This window comes from Vulpes vulpes, chromosome 8 (assembly GCF_048418805.1).
Source record: "Vulpes vulpes isolate BD-2025 chromosome 8, VulVul3, whole genome shotgun sequence".
Taxonomy (NCBI): domain Eukaryota; kingdom Metazoa; phylum Chordata; class Mammalia; order Carnivora; family Canidae; genus Vulpes; species Vulpes vulpes.
Window position 1 is genome coordinate 53,292,991 of NC_132787.1, and position 18,299 is coordinate 53,311,289.

The 18,299-nt window shown below is 41.4% G+C and overlaps 1 protein-coding gene across 4 annotated transcripts; it reads right to left on the reverse strand.

Annotated features, from left to right (window-relative positions):
- Positions 1 to 1,206: 1,206 nt before the first annotated feature.
- On the reverse strand, positions 1,207 to 17,075 carry CD160 (CD160 molecule). Of its 4 annotated transcripts, XM_072766711.1 has the most exons (5): positions 16,951 to 17,075; positions 8,868 to 9,012; positions 7,259 to 7,585; positions 3,484 to 3,621; positions 1,207 to 1,607 (listed from the first exon to the last, which is right to left on the reverse strand). In XM_072766711.1, exons 2-5 carry the CDS (start codon positions 8,947 to 8,949, stop codon positions 1,579 to 1,581), a joined length of 576 nt encoding a protein of 191 aa, XP_072622812.1. In that variant the 5' UTR covers positions 8,950 to 9,012; positions 16,951 to 17,075; the 3' UTR covers positions 1,207 to 1,578. The 4 variants fall into 4 exon arrangements, with proteins under 4 accessions (XP_072622812.1, XP_072622810.1, XP_072622811.1 ...); XM_072766709.1 differs by lacking the exon at positions 16,951 to 17,075 and having other exon boundaries at positions 8,868 to 9,457; XM_072766710.1 differs by lacking the exon at positions 1,207 to 1,607 and having other exon boundaries at positions 3,123 to 3,621.
- Between the last annotated feature and the right edge of the window lie 1,224 nt (positions 17,076 to 18,299).

The window sequence follows — 18,299 nt, forward strand, 5'->3', positions numbered from 1 at the left end:
AGGATGTGGCTTCTTTGTGAGACTTCCATTGATTGTGTAATGTTGAGAAATTTCAGAAGATTCTTTGAATAGTAAAAAGCAAAAGACATCTCCACCCATATGAGCTTAAAATTTAGTTGGAAACACAAAACATACATAAAACAGAGAAAGATTAAAGTGAACATAATTTAATGGAGAAAGCTTTGGAGACTTTGGAGTCAGAATTCAAATGGCTATGGGTTTAAAATCTAGAGTCTTAGATTGGATCCTTAGAGTGACCCTGGGGAAACAGAAGATAGAGTAGTCAAGATACCATTTAAAGATAAGTAGACAGAAACACCATCTCAAAACATCATTTGTCCAAGGACACAGAACTGAATCCAGGTGTTTTTTGACTCTATACCTAGTCTTTTTTTTACCTCCATAAGGCAGAAAACCCAAAAAGTCCTTAGTTTGAGGGTCAGTGCCATCACTAATAGGGGTCTAACCCATCTTTTTCAGCCTTTTCTCTCTCTCTTCCCACAAACCTTAGCTCCCACATTTGGCAGGTTCTGGCCAAGTATCACAGGTAAGGTGTCTGTTTCTTTTGATGGCTTGCCCTTTAGGTGCAGTTAAATTGTCTGTGGTCTTAACTTCTTTATTCATGTAGTTCCCCTGCTGCCTGCATTTCACTATGACAAGAGGTCATCTGTCCAAATAGAAAGAAGAGGATTTATGAATTTAGGAGAAAAGTAAAGGTTGCAAATACCACCCTGGGCATTTATTTAAAAGGAAAGAGATATGGCCAAAGAAGCTGACAAGTACTTGGTTGAAGCTGATTATGCTCTGTGGTGCACCTGGGCACACAGAGCTTCCTCTTTGTCCAGCAGTTGTGAGGATGTGAGGATGCTCTTGAATGCCAAGGTCTCTCCATTTCTTCATTTTCTTTCTTTCTTTCTAAAGATTTTATTTATTCATGAGAGACAGAGAGAGAGAGGCAGAGACACAGGCAGAGGGGGAGAAGCAGGCTCCATGCAGGGAGCCCGATGTGGGACTCGATCCCGGGTCTCCAGGATCACGCCCTCGGCCGAAGGCAGGCACTAAACTGCTGCTCCACCAGGGATCCCCATTTCTTCATTTTCATGCCAGGCCAGTCACTGGCTCTGGCTGTCTTTTCCTAGCATACCTATCTTTGCTGGTTTCTTCTCTCTTCTTTATAATGTTAAATAAAAATTTCTTCCAAAAAAATTGGTGTTCTTATTTTGTTTGGCTTTATTTTACTGTGTGGGGGAGGAGGGGGGTAAACATTTTCTTGGGTACAAAAACACATACTTATCCAATATTTGAATGAGAACTGTCCACCAGCCACTTTTGTGAAAAGCAGTTTTGTTTGTTTGTTTGTTTGTTTTTTCCCCAACTGGTGACAGAGGTGAGAAGGACAGGCTTGCTGTGGCAGTGAGAAGGAGAGTTCAAGGAATGCATTCATTTGTCCCACTTTATATTCCCCAGATTCTTGGCATATTTAGCATCTCTTCCTCTGTGCTGTTTTCTTCTCTGTGTATGTTGTAATGTGAAAGGTAGCAAGCTAAAGAGTCAAGTTTATCTTGCTGTAACTTTTCTTTAAAGTTCTGGCACAAGGCTTACAAAAGCTGTAGAAAGAAAAAGGAAAGTTGTATTACTGCCATACAATTTAGATACCTGATGTAATTCGTCATTTGACCCTGATGACTAGGGAGGGAATGGGGAAAAGGAAGGGGTTGTATGAGTTGTATCTTACTGCTAAAGTTGAAGTTGTGACCTCTAGCAAATCTGACTGGTCCTGGTGGAAGAAGGGAGGAAGCCAACCTTTGTTGTCTTCTTGTGGGAAGGTAGGACAATCAAACAAGAAATAGAAGCCATCCAAAACATTCCAGGTAGATTTTCCATGTGTAGCACTGGAGGCTGACACAGTGATAGGACAAGGGTACTCACTCAAGGTGCTTTCATGAGCTGAGGGAAGCCCAGAGAACCAGGAAACTCCCTCATCCTTTTGATCACCTGTAAGCATCATAACTTGATCTACGTGATCTCTTTGTGCCTGACAAAATGTGTCACCTTTTGTTCTACTGAACATTACCTCTTCCATAGTTCTGCTAAGCCTGGAGTTGGGGGGAGAAGGATAAAAAGCATCAACTATCAAAAGTTCATTCTCTTCACCTGATTGGAAAGGGGAAAGAGCTGAGGAATTTTTTTGCTCTCGCATAACTTGGGAGTCAGTAAGTGGTCAGATTGCATGGTTAGACTCAATTTCCTTTTCAGAGTTGTTATTTCTCTATGAAGAAATACAATTTATTTTTCTAACAGAGTAGCTAACCATCTGAGGGAATTTAGATTCAATAAAGAATTAGGTCTAAAGGGTCAGACTTCTTGGTATTTACCAGTTTCCTCCTGACAACTGTCATAGGCTTACATGTGGCAGGTTTTGCCAAGGATCACAAATAAGGTCTGTTTTCTTTTGATTGTTTGCAGTTAAGAAAGGGGCTGCAATAAGGGAGTGTCAGGTGGTCCTATTTCTGGAAAGGGGAGGAAGCAATCTCATAATGGGGAGGGTAGTGAAGAGGTTGAAAGAAAGGGTACTTAGCAGATAGTAGGTAATTACTGAGAGCAGACAGTTTGGAGTGAGAAGGTCTTGTGTTATTTCCTGTGAACTGGAGCAGCATGTAAGCTCTTTGTTCTTGTTTCCTGATGAGTAATCAGGAATGTTTCTCTGGAAGGATTATATAGGGTTAGAATCACCATATGTAAAACCTAGCCCATCATACAAATACTATAATAAATTTATTAAGAGCTTAAAAGAACTTACTATGTGCCTGTTGGGGTAAATGAGACAAAGCCCCTGCATTTATAGAGCTTACATTCTGGTGGCATGCAAACAGTGGTGGTTATTGATTAGAGGAAAGCTTAAAAAATGGAATTAATACCAAGGACAGGTAAAAACCTGCATTAGTTACTGATTATGCAAAAATGTAGTGGTAAATCATTGTAAGTTCAATCTCTTTGTTATCTATTAGGGAAAACCATGATCTGTATTAATACTCAGAGGACTCATCTACAAGTGTTTCTACTCAATCTGACCATCACCCTTTGCCCAGGAGTTGCATTTTTAAAACCCACCTCCAGACTTAGTCTGTCTCTTGCCTTGTTCATCTTCATGTAATAGGCAAACATCTGTTACCCAGTGAGTAGAGGCAGCTGTATTTATTTGCCTCTTCTAAAATCTTTCTTTCCTAATAGGTCTAACCTCCTTATCCAGTAGAAATGTGTTTCATCCATCTTCCTCTAGTTAGTATAAATTCTCAAATCCCTTTGGACCAGCCCTGCCCTCATGTTGATTTAATGTTTTCCTGTAGACAGCCAGGGCTCGAACAGCACTTCACTCTCCCACTCCAGGCCTCCATTCTACCCCTCTCTTCCTGAAGGATAATCAAGATGTCAGAGGTGTAGTAGCCTCATTGCCTGGGGTGCTTAAATGTCTTCTGAACGTACCTTGAAGGGCCACTAGGCTGGTGACCAGCATCACCCAGACTTTTTCTTGCAGGAAGCCTGAACAGAGAGTGCCTTTATTGTGATTGAACTCGGACTGTCCTGTATGTTTCAGTCCTTCCTCTGTGTAGTTCCCTGTCTCTGGGTCAAAAGAGAATCAATTGATCAGAGGAGGATTTCAGAAATCATAACACTTCCTTTTGCATCATCTCAGAACACCTTTTTTGATATCCAGGGATAGCTCTCAGCACAATTTATTGTCCAAGTATTTTTTACATTTATGGGTAGTGATGATGAGGTACTTAAGGAGCAAAAAATATTTAAAGAATCTGTGTGTCATGCTGAAGATGCAAGCAGGCCTACCTTGAGGGAACATTAAAATCTTGTTAGAGAGACAGCTGAAATGGTCACTTCAGACTTGGGTGCCCCCTCATTTAAAAACCATCTTCTGGAGTGTGTCAAGTTTAGCATTAGTTAAAATCAGGCTTTAGGGGCACCTGGGTGGCTCAGTGGTTGAACATCTGCCTTTGGCTCAGGTCCTGATCCTGGGGTCCTAGGATCAAGTCCCACACCAGGTACCCCATGGGGAGCCTGCTTCTCCCTCTGCTTGCATCTCTGGGTCTCTCATGAATAAATAAATAAAATCTAAAAAAAACCCAACAACAACTTCAGGCTTTGGATTTTTATCCACCATTTACTAGCTGAATAAACTTACCCCAAATTACCTTAGAGCTAACTTTTCACTTGACAACAATGGCGGCAACCTCAAAAAGGCCATGAAGATTAAATGAAATTATATATCATTGAGCACAATACTTGGCACACGGTAAGCACTTAGTAAATTGTAGACGTTTACTGGTATTATATGTTACCTGTCCGGCTTTGTTAGTTTCATCTTCCAAGAGGAGACTTGTCATCTCTGCATTTGGTGAGCATCCATATGTGCTGACTCTAATACTTAAATATACTGAGAGGATGAGATAGGAATTTTAGGGAGAGCCATCACAAGTAGAAATGCTTAGGGCATATTAAGATAACGTGATTAGATTATAGACTACGTATAGATTAGCTTATAAGGAGTAAGGGTTTTACTGCTCCACCCGTTCTATTCTCCAAGTTTAGGACTGTGCCTATGGCATGCACAATCAATATAAGAAGTGTGAGAAGAATGATAGAAGAGTTTCCACTGGTGAGATCAACTGAAACAGTATTCACATAAATGAAATTAAATTTTATAGAGCTTCTCATGCTCGGCAAAAGCAATTTAGTTAGACTGTCCCATAGTGAAAAGCCTTTAAAATTGAATGATGGTGTGGCGTGTACAAAGTAGCATTTTAGAAAGAGGGCAGGTGGCTTCTTGGTTTGGAGAAATAATATTTAGAGTTGATGGATCATTTTTAAGGCAACAGCTCAGTGCCAGGCTGTGAGGGGGGAGATATAAAGATGAACAAGACCCAGTCGGATCTCAAGGGGCTTGTCAGGAGACTTTTGGAATATTTTAAGTGTGAGATGATGAAGACTTGGAAAGCCCCTTTGGAAAGAAAGGAATGTGAGTGGAGAGAACTAGTTGTACTTAGTAAATGACTGGATGGGGAAAAGAAAAACACTAAGATTTCAACTGTAAATCATGGGCAGAGGTACGGGTCTCAGGATAGGTTTGAGGAGATGGCAAGGCAGTCAGAAGCTAGGAGTTCAGTCATCAGTGAAAATATTAAATTGAAACTTAGGAAAGGGGTTAGGGCTGGAAAAGTTGATTTGTGGGTCAGTTTGCAAGAAGATGCTGGTTAAAAATCATGAAGGTAAGTGAAAACTTAGGAGAAACAGTAGGGAAAAGATTGGAGAAGTAAGCAATGAGTCTTGGGGAAATGAATTCTCTCATGTTTGAGAAGTGGGAGGAGGAAATGGAGGCAGAGAAGGAAAGAACAGCTAGAAAGGTGGGAAAACCAGGGAAGTAGAGAGTTGCAGAAGCCAACAGAGATGGGAGTTTGATAAAGGAGAGAATGGAAGTGCTAGATGCTGTAATGAGGTCAGAGGGGAAGACCCAGGTAGCAAGGAAGAAAATGTAAATCAATCTAGACTGACATAGAAAATGCAGATTAATGGCTAAGCACAGGAGATGATTACAACATCCGTTAAAAGGCTCTGGGAGGGAATGTAATTTATTTCTACTTTTCTTAAAATATACAATAGTATTTGAAAGTTCATGAAGAATAATAGCAGTCTCCTTTTTTTCCTCCTAGGCTTATTCCCCAGAAATAACCCCTGTCAACTCTGAGATGTTTCACTGGTATTCCTAAATAGTATGCTTATATTACCACTTCCTGATGATAAAGTTTAGACATTATCTGTTAAAAATGAGGATATATTTCTCTTAAACCTCTATCCGCTTCCCCTTCTCTTCATCTTTCACAAATCATTGTATTACACATTTTAGTTAAATTAATGCTTAATGTAATTTGGATTCTGTAAATGTTACCTATTACAGAGCCAAGTTGTGTGCCATGATCAGGTTTCCTTTTGCAAAATTTAGTGTTTTCTTTAGAGATGATAACCACCTTTTTTTTTTAAACCAAGCAGAATTTTCCATAGCCATATCTTTAAATCTTTATCCAGTGTGTCACAGGCCTTTAGAAAGATGATTATCCATTTTGTTTTTACCTCCTTGAGATCTTCCAGAGCCCTCTTTCTCTTGTTCCTTTTGAAATTGTTCCTTTATCTTTGTTCCTTTTGAAATTGCCTATTTTGGCCCTTTTTTCATTCTAGAATTTCCTTATATCCCATCCCCTATTAGTGTCCTTACTTTCCTGGATCCCATTTTAGCCACTTGATCTATTCGCTTTCCTGTTTTTCTCAAGCATTTCTGGTGGCTTCTTAAGATCACATGGAGGGCATTTTTTTTTTTTTTTAAGTTATTGCATGTTTGTCTTTATTCTTTCTTCACATACATTTGATTGGTAGTTTGGTTGGGTATAGAATTCCAATTAGAATATAGTTCTCAGTTTTGAAGCCATGCTCCTTTTGGAATATAGAAATATAGAAACACAAGAGTCACTGCTGGGTATATGAGGAAGTCATTTATAAAGCTGAGGCTGGAGTGACTATATTTAGGTTTTGTCAAAGTGGTTAACAGAATAGGGGAGTATGGACAAAATAAAGGAAATATGCAGAGATGAGAGGCCTTGTTGCCCTAGAAAGATTGAGACTATTTTAGGTTCTGTTGGCTTTCTAGTTTCTGATGCCAGAACCTGGATCTCATGAGGGCTTTATTCTTTTATTCCTGCTTTATTATTTGTTCCTTTTAACCTATGGCAGCTTGATTGGTTTCCTCTTTCTTACAACTAAATGCTCTTTAAGACAACATCCATTTTATCTCAAATCCATCTCTGTCTCAGTGTCTAAATTTAGAAATAGAACCATATTTCTGAGAGATCTCTGATTTAGAATCAGGAAGCCTAAATTCCAGACTTCTATATGCTTTACTGGTCAGTGAGACAAATTGAACAAATCACTTTACCTCCATGTAACCCAGTCTCAGTGTCAACAAAAATGGAATGGCTTACCTCAGTTAAGATTTTTAAAATAAAAGACAAAACAAGATTGCTTTTGTATTCATGCTGTGAGCATTTGACCATGGGACTGGTGGGAAATGATTGAGTAATAGGAGGAACTCTTCCCTCAAGGAGACTGCCTATCCAGGACCTGAAGTAACTATTTCTGTCTCCAGCTATCAACCCTGCTTACTATCTCATCTAGTGGCATGTGGGATGTCAGAGCTCACCTGTGACTGAAACAGAAAAAAAGTGACCCTGAAGGCGGATATCTGGCTTCTGGCTTCTGGCACAACACTGGTAGGTCCCACTGTCTGATGGTGTGGCTTGGTTTATGGTGAACACCAAATGAGATGATACTTCACTGACACCATCTCTCCCAGGGTCCCGTTTAAGTCTCAGTTGCTTCAAGCTGGTCTCAGGGGAACAGTCCGAAGACCTGTCCTTGCACAAAAACACTATAACCCCCTCAGCCTCTTCTGTCTTATACCACAAAGTACAGGTCAGGCTTAGTTGTTTCCCTTTCTGGTACATTGAGCTGTGGATATGGATGCACCCTAGAATGGGAAGGGGGAAGAATTAGCCATGAAAAGCTGGGTATCTATGGCAGACTAAGTTCACTCATGTAGAAATGTCAAGGCAGAAGTAGGGGCTGCCCAATAGACATTAAACACCAACCTTTTAGAAGAGTGGTCTGTTGGCTATACCCATGTCTGAGGGAGACCTGCAATCCCAGTTATTCATTAATTCAGAAATGTTTTATTTTTTTAAAGATGTTATTTATGTATTTGAGAGAGAGAGGGAGAGTTGGGAGGAGGGGTAAGGAGAGAGGGAGAAGCAGACTCCCAGCAGAGTGGGGGGCCCAACGCAGGGCTCGATCCCAGGACCCTGAGGCCATGACCTGCGTGGAGGTAGGCGGTCAACCGACAGCCACCCAGGCGCCCCAATTCAGAGAAGGTTTATATTTTATTTCTACTCTCCAAGTGGAACTTGTATAGGACCTTTATTAAAGTGCTTTTTTTTTTTTTAATTTTTTTATTTATTTATGATAGAGAGAGAGAGAGAGAGGCAGAGACACAGGCAAAGGGAGAAGCAGGCTCCATGCACCGGGAGCCCGACGTGGGATTCGATCCCGGGTCTCCAGGATCGCGCCCTGGGCCAAAGGCAGGCGCTAAACCGCTGCGCCGCCCAGGGATCCCTAAAGTGCTTTTATATACATCTAATGCTTGGTATAGCCCTAGGAACACGTACTATTGTTTCTATTTTATAAATTGAGGTACATAGTGGTTAAATGGGTTGCTAAAGATATATATAATTCTTTTTTTGTTTTTTTAAGAGAGAAAGAGGAGAGGGGAGGGCCAGAGGGAGACAGCGAGAATCCTAAGCAGGCCCCACATCTAGCATGGAGCCTGATGTGGGCCTTGAACTCATGACCCTGAGATCATGACCTGAATCAAAATCAAGAGTTGGACTCTTAACTGACTGAGCCACCCAGGCATCCCAAGTCAATACATATTATAGTGTGTGGATCTCAGGCCTAGATTTCATAAATTTTGAATGTGTAAGGTCCTGAAAGAATCTTAGACTGAGGGCAGATTATCAGGCTCTTAGCAACACACAGCAGAAGCAGAATGTCTCATGGGGGAGGGCAATAGTATTAGTTTTAACAAAAAGAGGAAAGCTATGTTTTTCACCCTTTCGTTAGTGTCAAGAGGGAGTGGATCCCTTTCTTCCCCAGCAGAGAAAAGACCTTGGGATCCATTCCTCCTCATGAGTTCAGGATTTTCCCTGACGGCTGTCCCTGCCATGGGGATATGTGGATGGGCGGCCTGTCCTCACCACCAAGCTGGATGTCCATAGTTGCCAGCAGAATGGCCAGGGCCAAGGAGCCTCTGCCAGTTGCCATCAGTGTCCTGTACATTGTCAGCAGACACAGGAACTTGCAGGAAATGTTGACTCCAGCGATGTCCTTGGCCTCACGTTCCTGAAAGCACATGGGGACTCCTAGACAAGGCTTTCCAGGGCTCCAAGACCATCTCCACATTCCCGGTACTAGCTCAAGTTGGCTAGAGTGAGGTGGAAGAAGGCTTGGGCCTGAGAGTCCAGGTGGTATGGAAGTGAGACAGTTAATTAAGTGAGGTGTACTGGAGAGAAGAAAGGAAAAAAGAGGGAAGAGACATAGGGAGACACTAAAGCCTATTTTTTTCAGATATTTTTTTCCAAATTAAGTTGGATTACTGGATCAAAGAATATGAACAGTAAATTTTTTTTTCTATATGTATAATCACATTGCTTTCCAGAAATACGGTTGAGATTCAGATGCTCAACAAGAATGCACTGTCAGCACTGAATATTGTCTTACGTTTTTGCCAATTTGATGAATAAAAAATTAGGTCTCACTGTTGTCTTATTTTGCATTTCCATGATTAGTGAGGGTGGGGATCTTTTCATACATTTATTGGTCATTAGTATTTCCTCTTCTGTGAATTGCCTGTTCATATTCTTTGCACTTTTTTTCAAAGTCAACTTTTTAAAAAAATCACTTTTCCTCTATTTAAAGATATTACCCTGTCAGACATTTTTTTTAATAAATACTTTCTCTCGATTCATTGTTTGTCTCTTGAATGATGTTTCTTTCCATCAGGAAAATTCGCGTTTGTATGTAGTTAAATACAGTGCATCTATCTTTTAAGTCACATGTGTTCTCTGTATTGCTTAAGAAAGTCTCCCTCAAGCTGGAGTTATGCTTCTCTTCCAATGTTTTTATTGTTTTACCTTTTAGATCTTCTAATCCTAGCTAAGAAAAATTCTTATGTCCAAAACCCCAAACTGAACCCAAAGCAAAATCAAGATAACACCTGAATTTTCATCAGTTGGAAATGGTTACATAATTCCTTCATACAGTAGAATAGTATATATTAAAAAGAATGAGTTCTCTAAATATGAGCCTGAAGGGGGATCAATAATATAGAATTCTATGTCAAAAAAGGCAAATTGCAGAGCTGTGCATATAAAATAAATATTTTTATTTTTAAAAATTATCTCTAAGTGTTTTAAAAACACTTTTGTAGTTTATAAATTTGGGGGTAGGTAATTACATTCATGGAGTTCAAAGGGTAGAGGTGTACAGTTAAAAGTTTCCTTCTTACTCTCACCCCCAGTGATCTATTGCCCTTTCCCAGAGTCCAGTGTTGCCTTATTGTGGATGCTTCTAGAGATATTCTATGCATATTTAAGAGATTACATATTTTTCCTTTTGTGAAAAACATCAATAACAACATGAATGAGAGTATACAATGCGCCATGTTCTACATTTTGCTTTTTTAACTTACCAGTTTGTCCTGTGGAGACCATTCCATATCAGAACATAAACAGCTTTCCCTCTTTAAAAACTGCTGCACATTATTAATAATTATGTGTATTTATTCTCATGGATTCCTACCAGTGAGCATTTTGGTTATTTCTAATTTTCTCATTGAGGTATAATTGGCATACATCATATGAGTTTCGGGTATACTCATATGACGCTTGTATACACTGTGAAATGATCACCACGGTAAGTCTAGTCACCATCCATCACATGGAAATTTACCAAAAAAATTTTTTCTTTTGATGAGAACTTTTAAGATCCACTCTCCTGGCAACTTTCAAATGTGCACTACAATATCATTCATTGTAGTCACCATGCTGCACACCACATCCCCATGACCTGTTCATTTCACAGTTGGAAGTCTGTACCTCCAGACCCCCTTTATCCGTTTTACCCACCCCTCAGGCCCCTTTCCTCTGGCAACCACAATTCTGTTCTTGTATCCATGAGTTAAGTGGAAAATATTAAAAGTGATGAAATTTGAGGGGAAAGAGTGGTTCCTGTGGATTGGGAGGCAGATAAATATAAGGAGCCCTTTTTTTTCTCATTTCATACTCTTTTGCTTGATTTATTTTACCCTATGAATGTATTTTAATTTGAAATAATCTTTTCAAATTATAGATTTATATGCAAGAGTGTAATCTATAAAAGAAAAATTTTAGAAATGAGATGGAGGACAGGGAAAAAGCCACTGTAATTGTAGTGGCCTATTACATATCAGGTACTTTCTATGCATTAAATCATTTAATCTTCACAGATATCTCCTCTTTTCAGGGAAGGATACTTTGCATTCCTTTCCTCCATAGTATTTCTTAAATTTTCCTAAACCTAGAAAACCTGGGGAAACTCTGATTCCAACTTTTGATGATTCTGTTTTCTTGGGCTTGTCTCAGGTCCTCACCTGGCCTTTTCCTTATCTGTATGATGGGGAAGCTGTCTACTTCAGAATATTGAAAAAGCAAACCTTCAACAATACAGATCTGAATCTGACATTCTCCCCACTTAAAAGATTTCAGTGACTTCATGTAGTTGGTATTTGTCTTTCCTACTGGCTAACCACTAATATCTTTTGGTGGAACCAGCCCCACTCTTCTTTCTCTTCAGTACCTCTCTGTGAGTACTGGTAGAAAGCAGAAGGCTGATACTGTCTTCAGGAACTCAAAGGACCAGATACACTTTCTTCCTATGCTCTGAAAGCTGGGGTTGGGTTAATGAGATGTTCTCATCAGGCCTTTGTATCTTGAGGACATGCTGCAAAGATGAGGTGGTGGTAGAATGATACTCCCTGATGGGATTCCTTCATAGTCTAGTGCTTCCTCCCTGCACCCCCCAATCATTGTTTTAGCCAATCCAAGACACAATTCACCGAATACTCCCAAGCTATTTCACAGATGCAAATTTCAGCCCATGTTGTCTACTCTTCCAGAGATGACTTCTGCCTCTGCCTGATAAACTCCTATTCATCCTTTAAATTCCAACTCACAGCACTGTAAGGGAAAATCACAATAAAATAAAATAGAGGTGCATGGGTGACTCAGTTGGTTAAGCCCCGATTCCTGGTTTCAGCTCAGGTCATTGTCTCATGGGCTATGGGATCGAGCCCCTCCACTGAGTGGAGTCTGCTTGAAAGATTCTCTCCCTCTGCCCCTCCCTCAACTCACACTATCTTTCTCTCTGTCTCTCAAATAAATAAATAAATCTTAAAAAAAAAAATAAACTAGTGGAATATAGGGAAAAAGGAAGAAAGTGAAAATTATGAACAAGAAAGAAGAAATATCATAAATGTAAGTAGAACTAAAAGTGATAACATATTTTTTGTTACCTTAAGCTAAAGAGTTAGAAAAGCTGAGGATCTGAGGAAATAGGTACAATAGTTCACTCTAGGTGAAAATATGCCCTATAACTTTGGCTCTATCTTACAGAAATAAAAACATGAGTGTGCTGGAATATATGTGCAAGAATATCTACTGCAGCAGTATTTATAATACCAAAAAACTAGAAAAAGGTGAAGACCCATTAGAGAATGGTTGAATAAATTATGGCATATCCCCATAGTATGGGATATTTATATAAAATAATAAATTTATAATTATAAAATTGTATTTATAATTTATATAAATGATAAATATAGAAAACACAACATAAAAATTAATCAGGTATTCACTTACAAAATAAACATGTGAAATTGTTAATTTTCCTAGATATAACTGTTAGAAAATATGATAGAAGAAAAAAATCCCACTGATAGTGACAATAACAACAAATTCCCATAAAATGCCCAGGAATTTAAAATGTAACAAGATTTCTATTAGGATCTATAGGATAAAACCTTTGAAGTGCTGTTAAAGAACATAAAAGAAAATATAAAGAAAATTGTTAATTTTCCCTGTATTATCTATAAATTTGTTAAATCCTAATGAAAAATCCCAGTGATCTGGCCCCTCGTGCTGCTGCTCTAGCCATCTTGACCTCTTGTTTCCTCTCCTGTGTCGTCATACTTTCATGCTATTCCATGTCTCCATCAGAATGTCCTGCTGACTCTTGAAACGAAACATTGAATGTTTAGTGATACGCTTTTGTGTCTAGCTACAAAGTATTATCTGGTTTGAAAAGGAAGATAATGAAGAATTGCAATTATTCATTTAGCCTAGATTTGTGGTTAAAAGCATGGATTCTGGAGGCAGACTACTTGTGTCTAACCTGGTCCTGAAACTTACTAGTTGTGTGACAGACGAGTTTCTTAGGCTCCTGGGGCAGGAACTATGCTCAGCCCTTAATAAATGGGTATATTTGACAAACACTGAACAACTATGATGTGTCAGGCACCATAGTGCACCGAAAGTGACTAAAACAGAGGCAGACTATCTCAGTGGTTCTCTGCAGCCTCTAGGTCAGAAGGACAGGTATGTAATCTGGCTTTGGCACTTACTAGCTGCTTAATGTTAAGCAAGTTTCTCAACCTCTCTGAAAAGCAGCTTACTGAGCTATAAAATGATGACAGTATTCTCTTTCCAGGGTTCTTTGGGTTAAAGGAGGCAACCTATATAAACTACTTACATGATATAATGTCAATATAGTGGCTGGTGTAGAGTAAGAGCTCAGTAAATGTTAGCTATGATTATTTTTATGCTTCCTCATATTTGAGGCAATTTGTGGTGTCCCAAACACATTCATATCCACAATTGTGTTTAGTTCTTATAAAACACAGCTACTAGAGTTATTTTAAAAACTGTCACTTTTCCCAAGCATATGGAAGCTTAGACATTGTGAGTAGCTTAAAATCACAGCTTCTAAGTGAAGGAGCTAGGATTCTAACTCCCAAGTTATGCAGGTCTTTCTCTTGGAGATTCATGTCTTTTGTCCCTCATTTCTCACAGCTATCCAGCTATTCAGGAACACTTGCAATTCAAGGATGGCTGTGATAACAATAATAAAGTCATACAGCATATCGAGGAATAGGAAAAGAGAAATTCTGAAGGTTGCAAGAGGGGGGTGCAGTTGGGCCTTGACAGATGTTTGCTAGCCTGTGGTGAGGTGAGGTGGGGAATGGGCTGGGGAGATTTGGCTTCCAGTCCCGGTTGTGCAGTAGCTAGCTGTGAGATGTTGGGAAGGTCATGTTCCTTCTCCAGGCGTGTCTTCTGAGGGACTGGTGCAGCGGGATGGGAGGGGCGGGGTAAGGACTGCTTCCAAGAAGAGAGCTGCAAGGTGGCGGATAGGCTCACGGTTGCTGAGGCAGGAGTGGCCGGGCTTCGCGGTACCCGGGGCCGAGCTGTGCGTGTAAGTTGATCGTAGGACGTTCAGGAGGCCCGGGGCAGGTGGGGGCAATGGGGGAAAAGGTGCTTTTGGAGTAGGTGACCTTGGAGCCTGGAGGGGTAGCACCCTGACCTGATGCAGACAGGGCCCGTTAGAGCAGGCACCGCGGCTTCTGCATCCTGACCGCTAGAGGGCGCTGCCTTCCAGTTGAAGCCGGAGACGCCCTGGAGAAGCCTGCCCGGTGCTGGGGCACGGCAGGCAGGCCGGCTGCAGGGGAAAACCTGAACTAGTAGTATTGGAGATGTGAGGGATGCAAGATCAGGTCTGGTGGGTCCTGGGGACACAGCCTGTGCTAGAGTCGCAACTGGCCCTCCATAGCGGGAAGAAGTGTTGTGGAGGGAAGTGTGGGGTTTGGGGGGCCCACAAGCTAGAGGCAGGTCTCCTCTTCCTCATGAGATGTGGTGAGCCCCAGGGCTGGCAAGAATGAGGGTCCAGATTAGGTTGGCATCCTCATCTTTCAGCGTTCCTCGGGGCCCCTGAACTGTGCTTGGTGCCCAGGACCTATGGACTCTGAGGATGTGCCTCTGGAGATAAAAACCCTCCTTCTCCTGACCTTATATGTGGGAGGCACCTGGAGTCCCAGATTCAGATCCAAGCTTCATGTGATCTCAGGCATGTTACTAACCTTGCTCAGCCTCATTCCTCTTGTGTTTAAAGCTCGCTCCTGTGAATAAATATTGTAATAGTTAAATGAAACATGAATCTGTGCCCAGAGTTTTCTGGGGAGTGTGGATCATCTCTGGCAGGTACAAGATGGTAAGGAAGAGGCTTTTCTTTTTGCTACTAAAGCCCAGATGTAGCCTCTCAGAGGAGCTGGAAGGTTTGCAATCAGCTTCACAAATATTGGTTTGCAGATACTTGTTTGCAAATCTCCCACCAAGCTGAAAAAGACTCCCCAGACCCAAAGATGAGATTTCACCAACCACTACAACCCCAGCCTCCTTAAAATAGAATCAGATTAGTAAGTAAACTGAAGTTAGCCTCAGGAGGCCCTTGGAGCTCTTGACTGCTTTCTCAGACTTGTGGCTCTTAAACCCCTTGACATACAGAGCCGGGTTTCTGAACCATAGCATAAATGCACCACAGCCACCTTTGGTTGTCTGGTGAAGCCTGTGGATCCTCTCTCAGTATAATATTTATGAATTAATACAATAAAATACAAAGGATAACAAAGGAAACAAATATCAAAACAGTTGTTCAAACATTAGAAGAACATGTGATAGAATAGTATAAGTGCTTCTTTAGATCTAACATCAGTAATTGTCATAACTTCATAGTAGTGATGAGCATAGGTGACATTTTGAGAAATCTGTAACAACTGTAATGAGATTTGAAAACATTTCTGATTTCTACTGATGGCAAATTCTATTGTAGTTTGTTGTCTACATTCATAATTGAAGCAAATGCTAACTTTCAGCTAGAGACTGGTGGAAATAAAGATACAATGTTTTCCCCAGATTCACAAATCCCATGAATGGACCCCCAGTTAAGAACCTGTAGAATAGTTTCCTTGTTTTGCAAATAGGGAAACTGAGGCAACCAGATCTCCTGATTTCTAGATGAAAGATCTTCCACTAAGGTGCATAACTCTGAAACTTATAGGAAAAAAAAATCTATCTTCCTTCCTTCCTGTCTTCCTTCCTCTCTTCCTTCTTCTTCTTCCTTTTCCTCTTCTTCTTCTAAAGATTTACACATTCATTTTATTTTTTTTTAATTTTTATTTATTTATGATAGTCACACACACACACACAGAGAGAGAGGCAGAGACACAGGCAGAGGGAGAAGCAGGCTCCATGCACTGGGAGCCAGACGGGGGACTCAATCCCAGGTATCCAGGATCGCGCCCTGGGCCAAAGGCAGGCGCTAAACCGCTGCGCCACCCAGGGATCCCTACACATTCATTTTAGAAAGAGAGTGAGAGAGAAAGTAAGGGGGAGGGATAGAGACAGGGGAAGAGAGAGAAAGAATCTTAAGCAGACTCTGCAATGAGCGCAGAGCTGGTGCGAGCAGATCCTACCACCCTCAGATCATGACGGAGCTGAAACCAAGAGTTAGATGCTCAACTAACTGTGCCCCCCAGGTATCCCATGGAAAACTATTTCTAAACCATTATTTTCATCCTAGAATTCTCACATTTACTCTGCCAAAACATGCCAGTTGGCCCAAAGCCTCTCTGTTGGCATCACCCCCAGAGCATACATCTAGGATGTAAACTTCCCTCAGGCATGCCTCACAGGACCAGCCTGAAGCTCCATGGAGCCCAGGTCAGGCTTTGAGGGATCCAGAGGAGAGCTGATCCAAAACTTGGTAATTGTCCTCAAGTGACTATCTCCTTTTTATTGAGAAGAATGACCATTTGTCGTTCATCCCCCATGAACACTGAACCAAAAAAGTGGCCTGGAGAACTTAGAACAACATAAGAGATTTATGCTCCATCAAGTATGTTACTTGAAGAAACTCACCTGGATTTCCCTCCCATGAATGCACAGTATGGTTCTTTCCCATGTAAGATAAGTGTCAGAATGGTACCTGTATCCCTGAAAGCCTACTGGGAAAGAACGAGCATGGCAGCCCAGCTGGCACAGTAACACTTCTCTTTCCCAGGCTCCTGAGGGTAAAGGGCATTTCAAAAATCAGAGTTTCTCAGGGACCTCACTGGAAGCCTGTCCTTACCTGAGTGGTTCTGTCAACTGTCCCATCCCTGCTCCCAGAACCCAGGTCCCCAGGGGGCCTCATTACCTCAGAACAGAAGTTCTTTCTTGCTCTCAGGCTGGGGGCTCTGTTGAAGGCACTTTGAATGAGCTCTCAGCCTCTGACTTATTCTTCGGTCATCTCCCACTTCCGTCACTGCTCACACCTTCATTACTGGTATATATGTTCTTTGAAAACCACAGCATGGGTTTTTGTAGCAGTCAGGGGTCTTCCTGCCTCTCTTTCCTCCACCCCCACTGTGAATTTTTTTCTTCTCCGCCTTATCCTCTGCTGCCTTCTCTTTTTACTTTATTTTGTGTAATAGAGACAGACTCTATCCAACTATCTGCTGAGAGGGCTGAGAAAAAGCACTCTTTAAAATTGTTTTCTTCACCTTGGGGGACAGATTTTTTACTTGGTAATTCATAATAAGGGTAAGACTGATGATAGAATGACTAGAAGATATAAGGACAGCATGTGCTCTCAAGTATAAAGAAGGGTGTCAAGTCTTTTCCTGAGAGCAGGTTTTGCTTAAGGACAGGACAGAATAGAGAGCAGCTCCAGGCTGAAGGGGGAGAATGGTGGGGCTGTGAGGGAGGCTGGGGAGGCATGGGAGATGGAGCAGGGGGCAGTCCAAATGGTCCTGTATGGAGGGATAAGCGGGTAGATTGCTGACCTTGTCTCCGCACCTCTGACCCCCTCGATCCATTTCCATTCTGTTCTTTTCTGTTCCTCCTTGGTCACTGGTGACTAGGGAGATTACAGTGATTACTCCTGAATTCTAGTGTCATGCACTTTGGTGGAAAGAGCATTGGTCTAAGAATGAAAAGCTTTGGGTTCTAACTTCTGCAAGGCTGGGACAGGCCCCATGTCAGAGGGGACTCAGCACAACAGGAAGCCCCATGGTTCTGAAACGAACACCCAGCATGATTGTCAACCAATGGAGCCCAAGAGCCCAACAGGTGTCATAAGAAGTGAGGTTGGGGAAATTTTTCATGACTAATCTGGAGTCACTTTCACTCATATGTGGACAGGGAATTCCTGCTTTTAGTACTCTGTGGTCCTTAGACCAGTAAAGTGCTTTAGGGTTTGAGATCCTTTCAAGGGCTCCACCAGTTTGAGGCCTAAGGACCATAGAGTGGTAAGTGTTTGAGGTCCTTTCAAGGGCCCCACCAAAGCTGTCATCGTGTTATCAGGTGAGATGGGCATCAGCCCCCATCTCCTTATTCTGTTAGACTTCTCAGCTTTTGCAATAGAATGTGTGGATTCCTGGGGGATGGAAACCACTGTCAAGTGTTTGCTGAGGGTGCGGGGAGAATCTCTTCCCATCTACAGGTCTCTTACCATCATCCTGGGCACAGAACTAGTCCATTACAGCCATAGGACACTTGGCCCCA

Excerpts from the sequence above, each read along its gene's own strand:
- CD160 (XM_025983066.2), bottom strand. The coding sequence starts at position 9,072 with ATGTGGAGATGGTCTTGGAGCCCTGGAAAGCCTTGTCTAGGAGTCCCC. Across the intron at positions 7,586-8,867 it reads TATGGACATCCAGCTTGGTG|GGTGCATCCATATCCACAGC; the intron begins GTGAGGACAGGC and ends TTCCCATTCTAG. Across the intron at positions 3,622-7,258 it reads TTTTTCTGTTTCAGTCACAG|AGACAGGGAACTACACAGAG; the intron begins GTGAGCTCTGAC and ends CTTTTGACCCAG.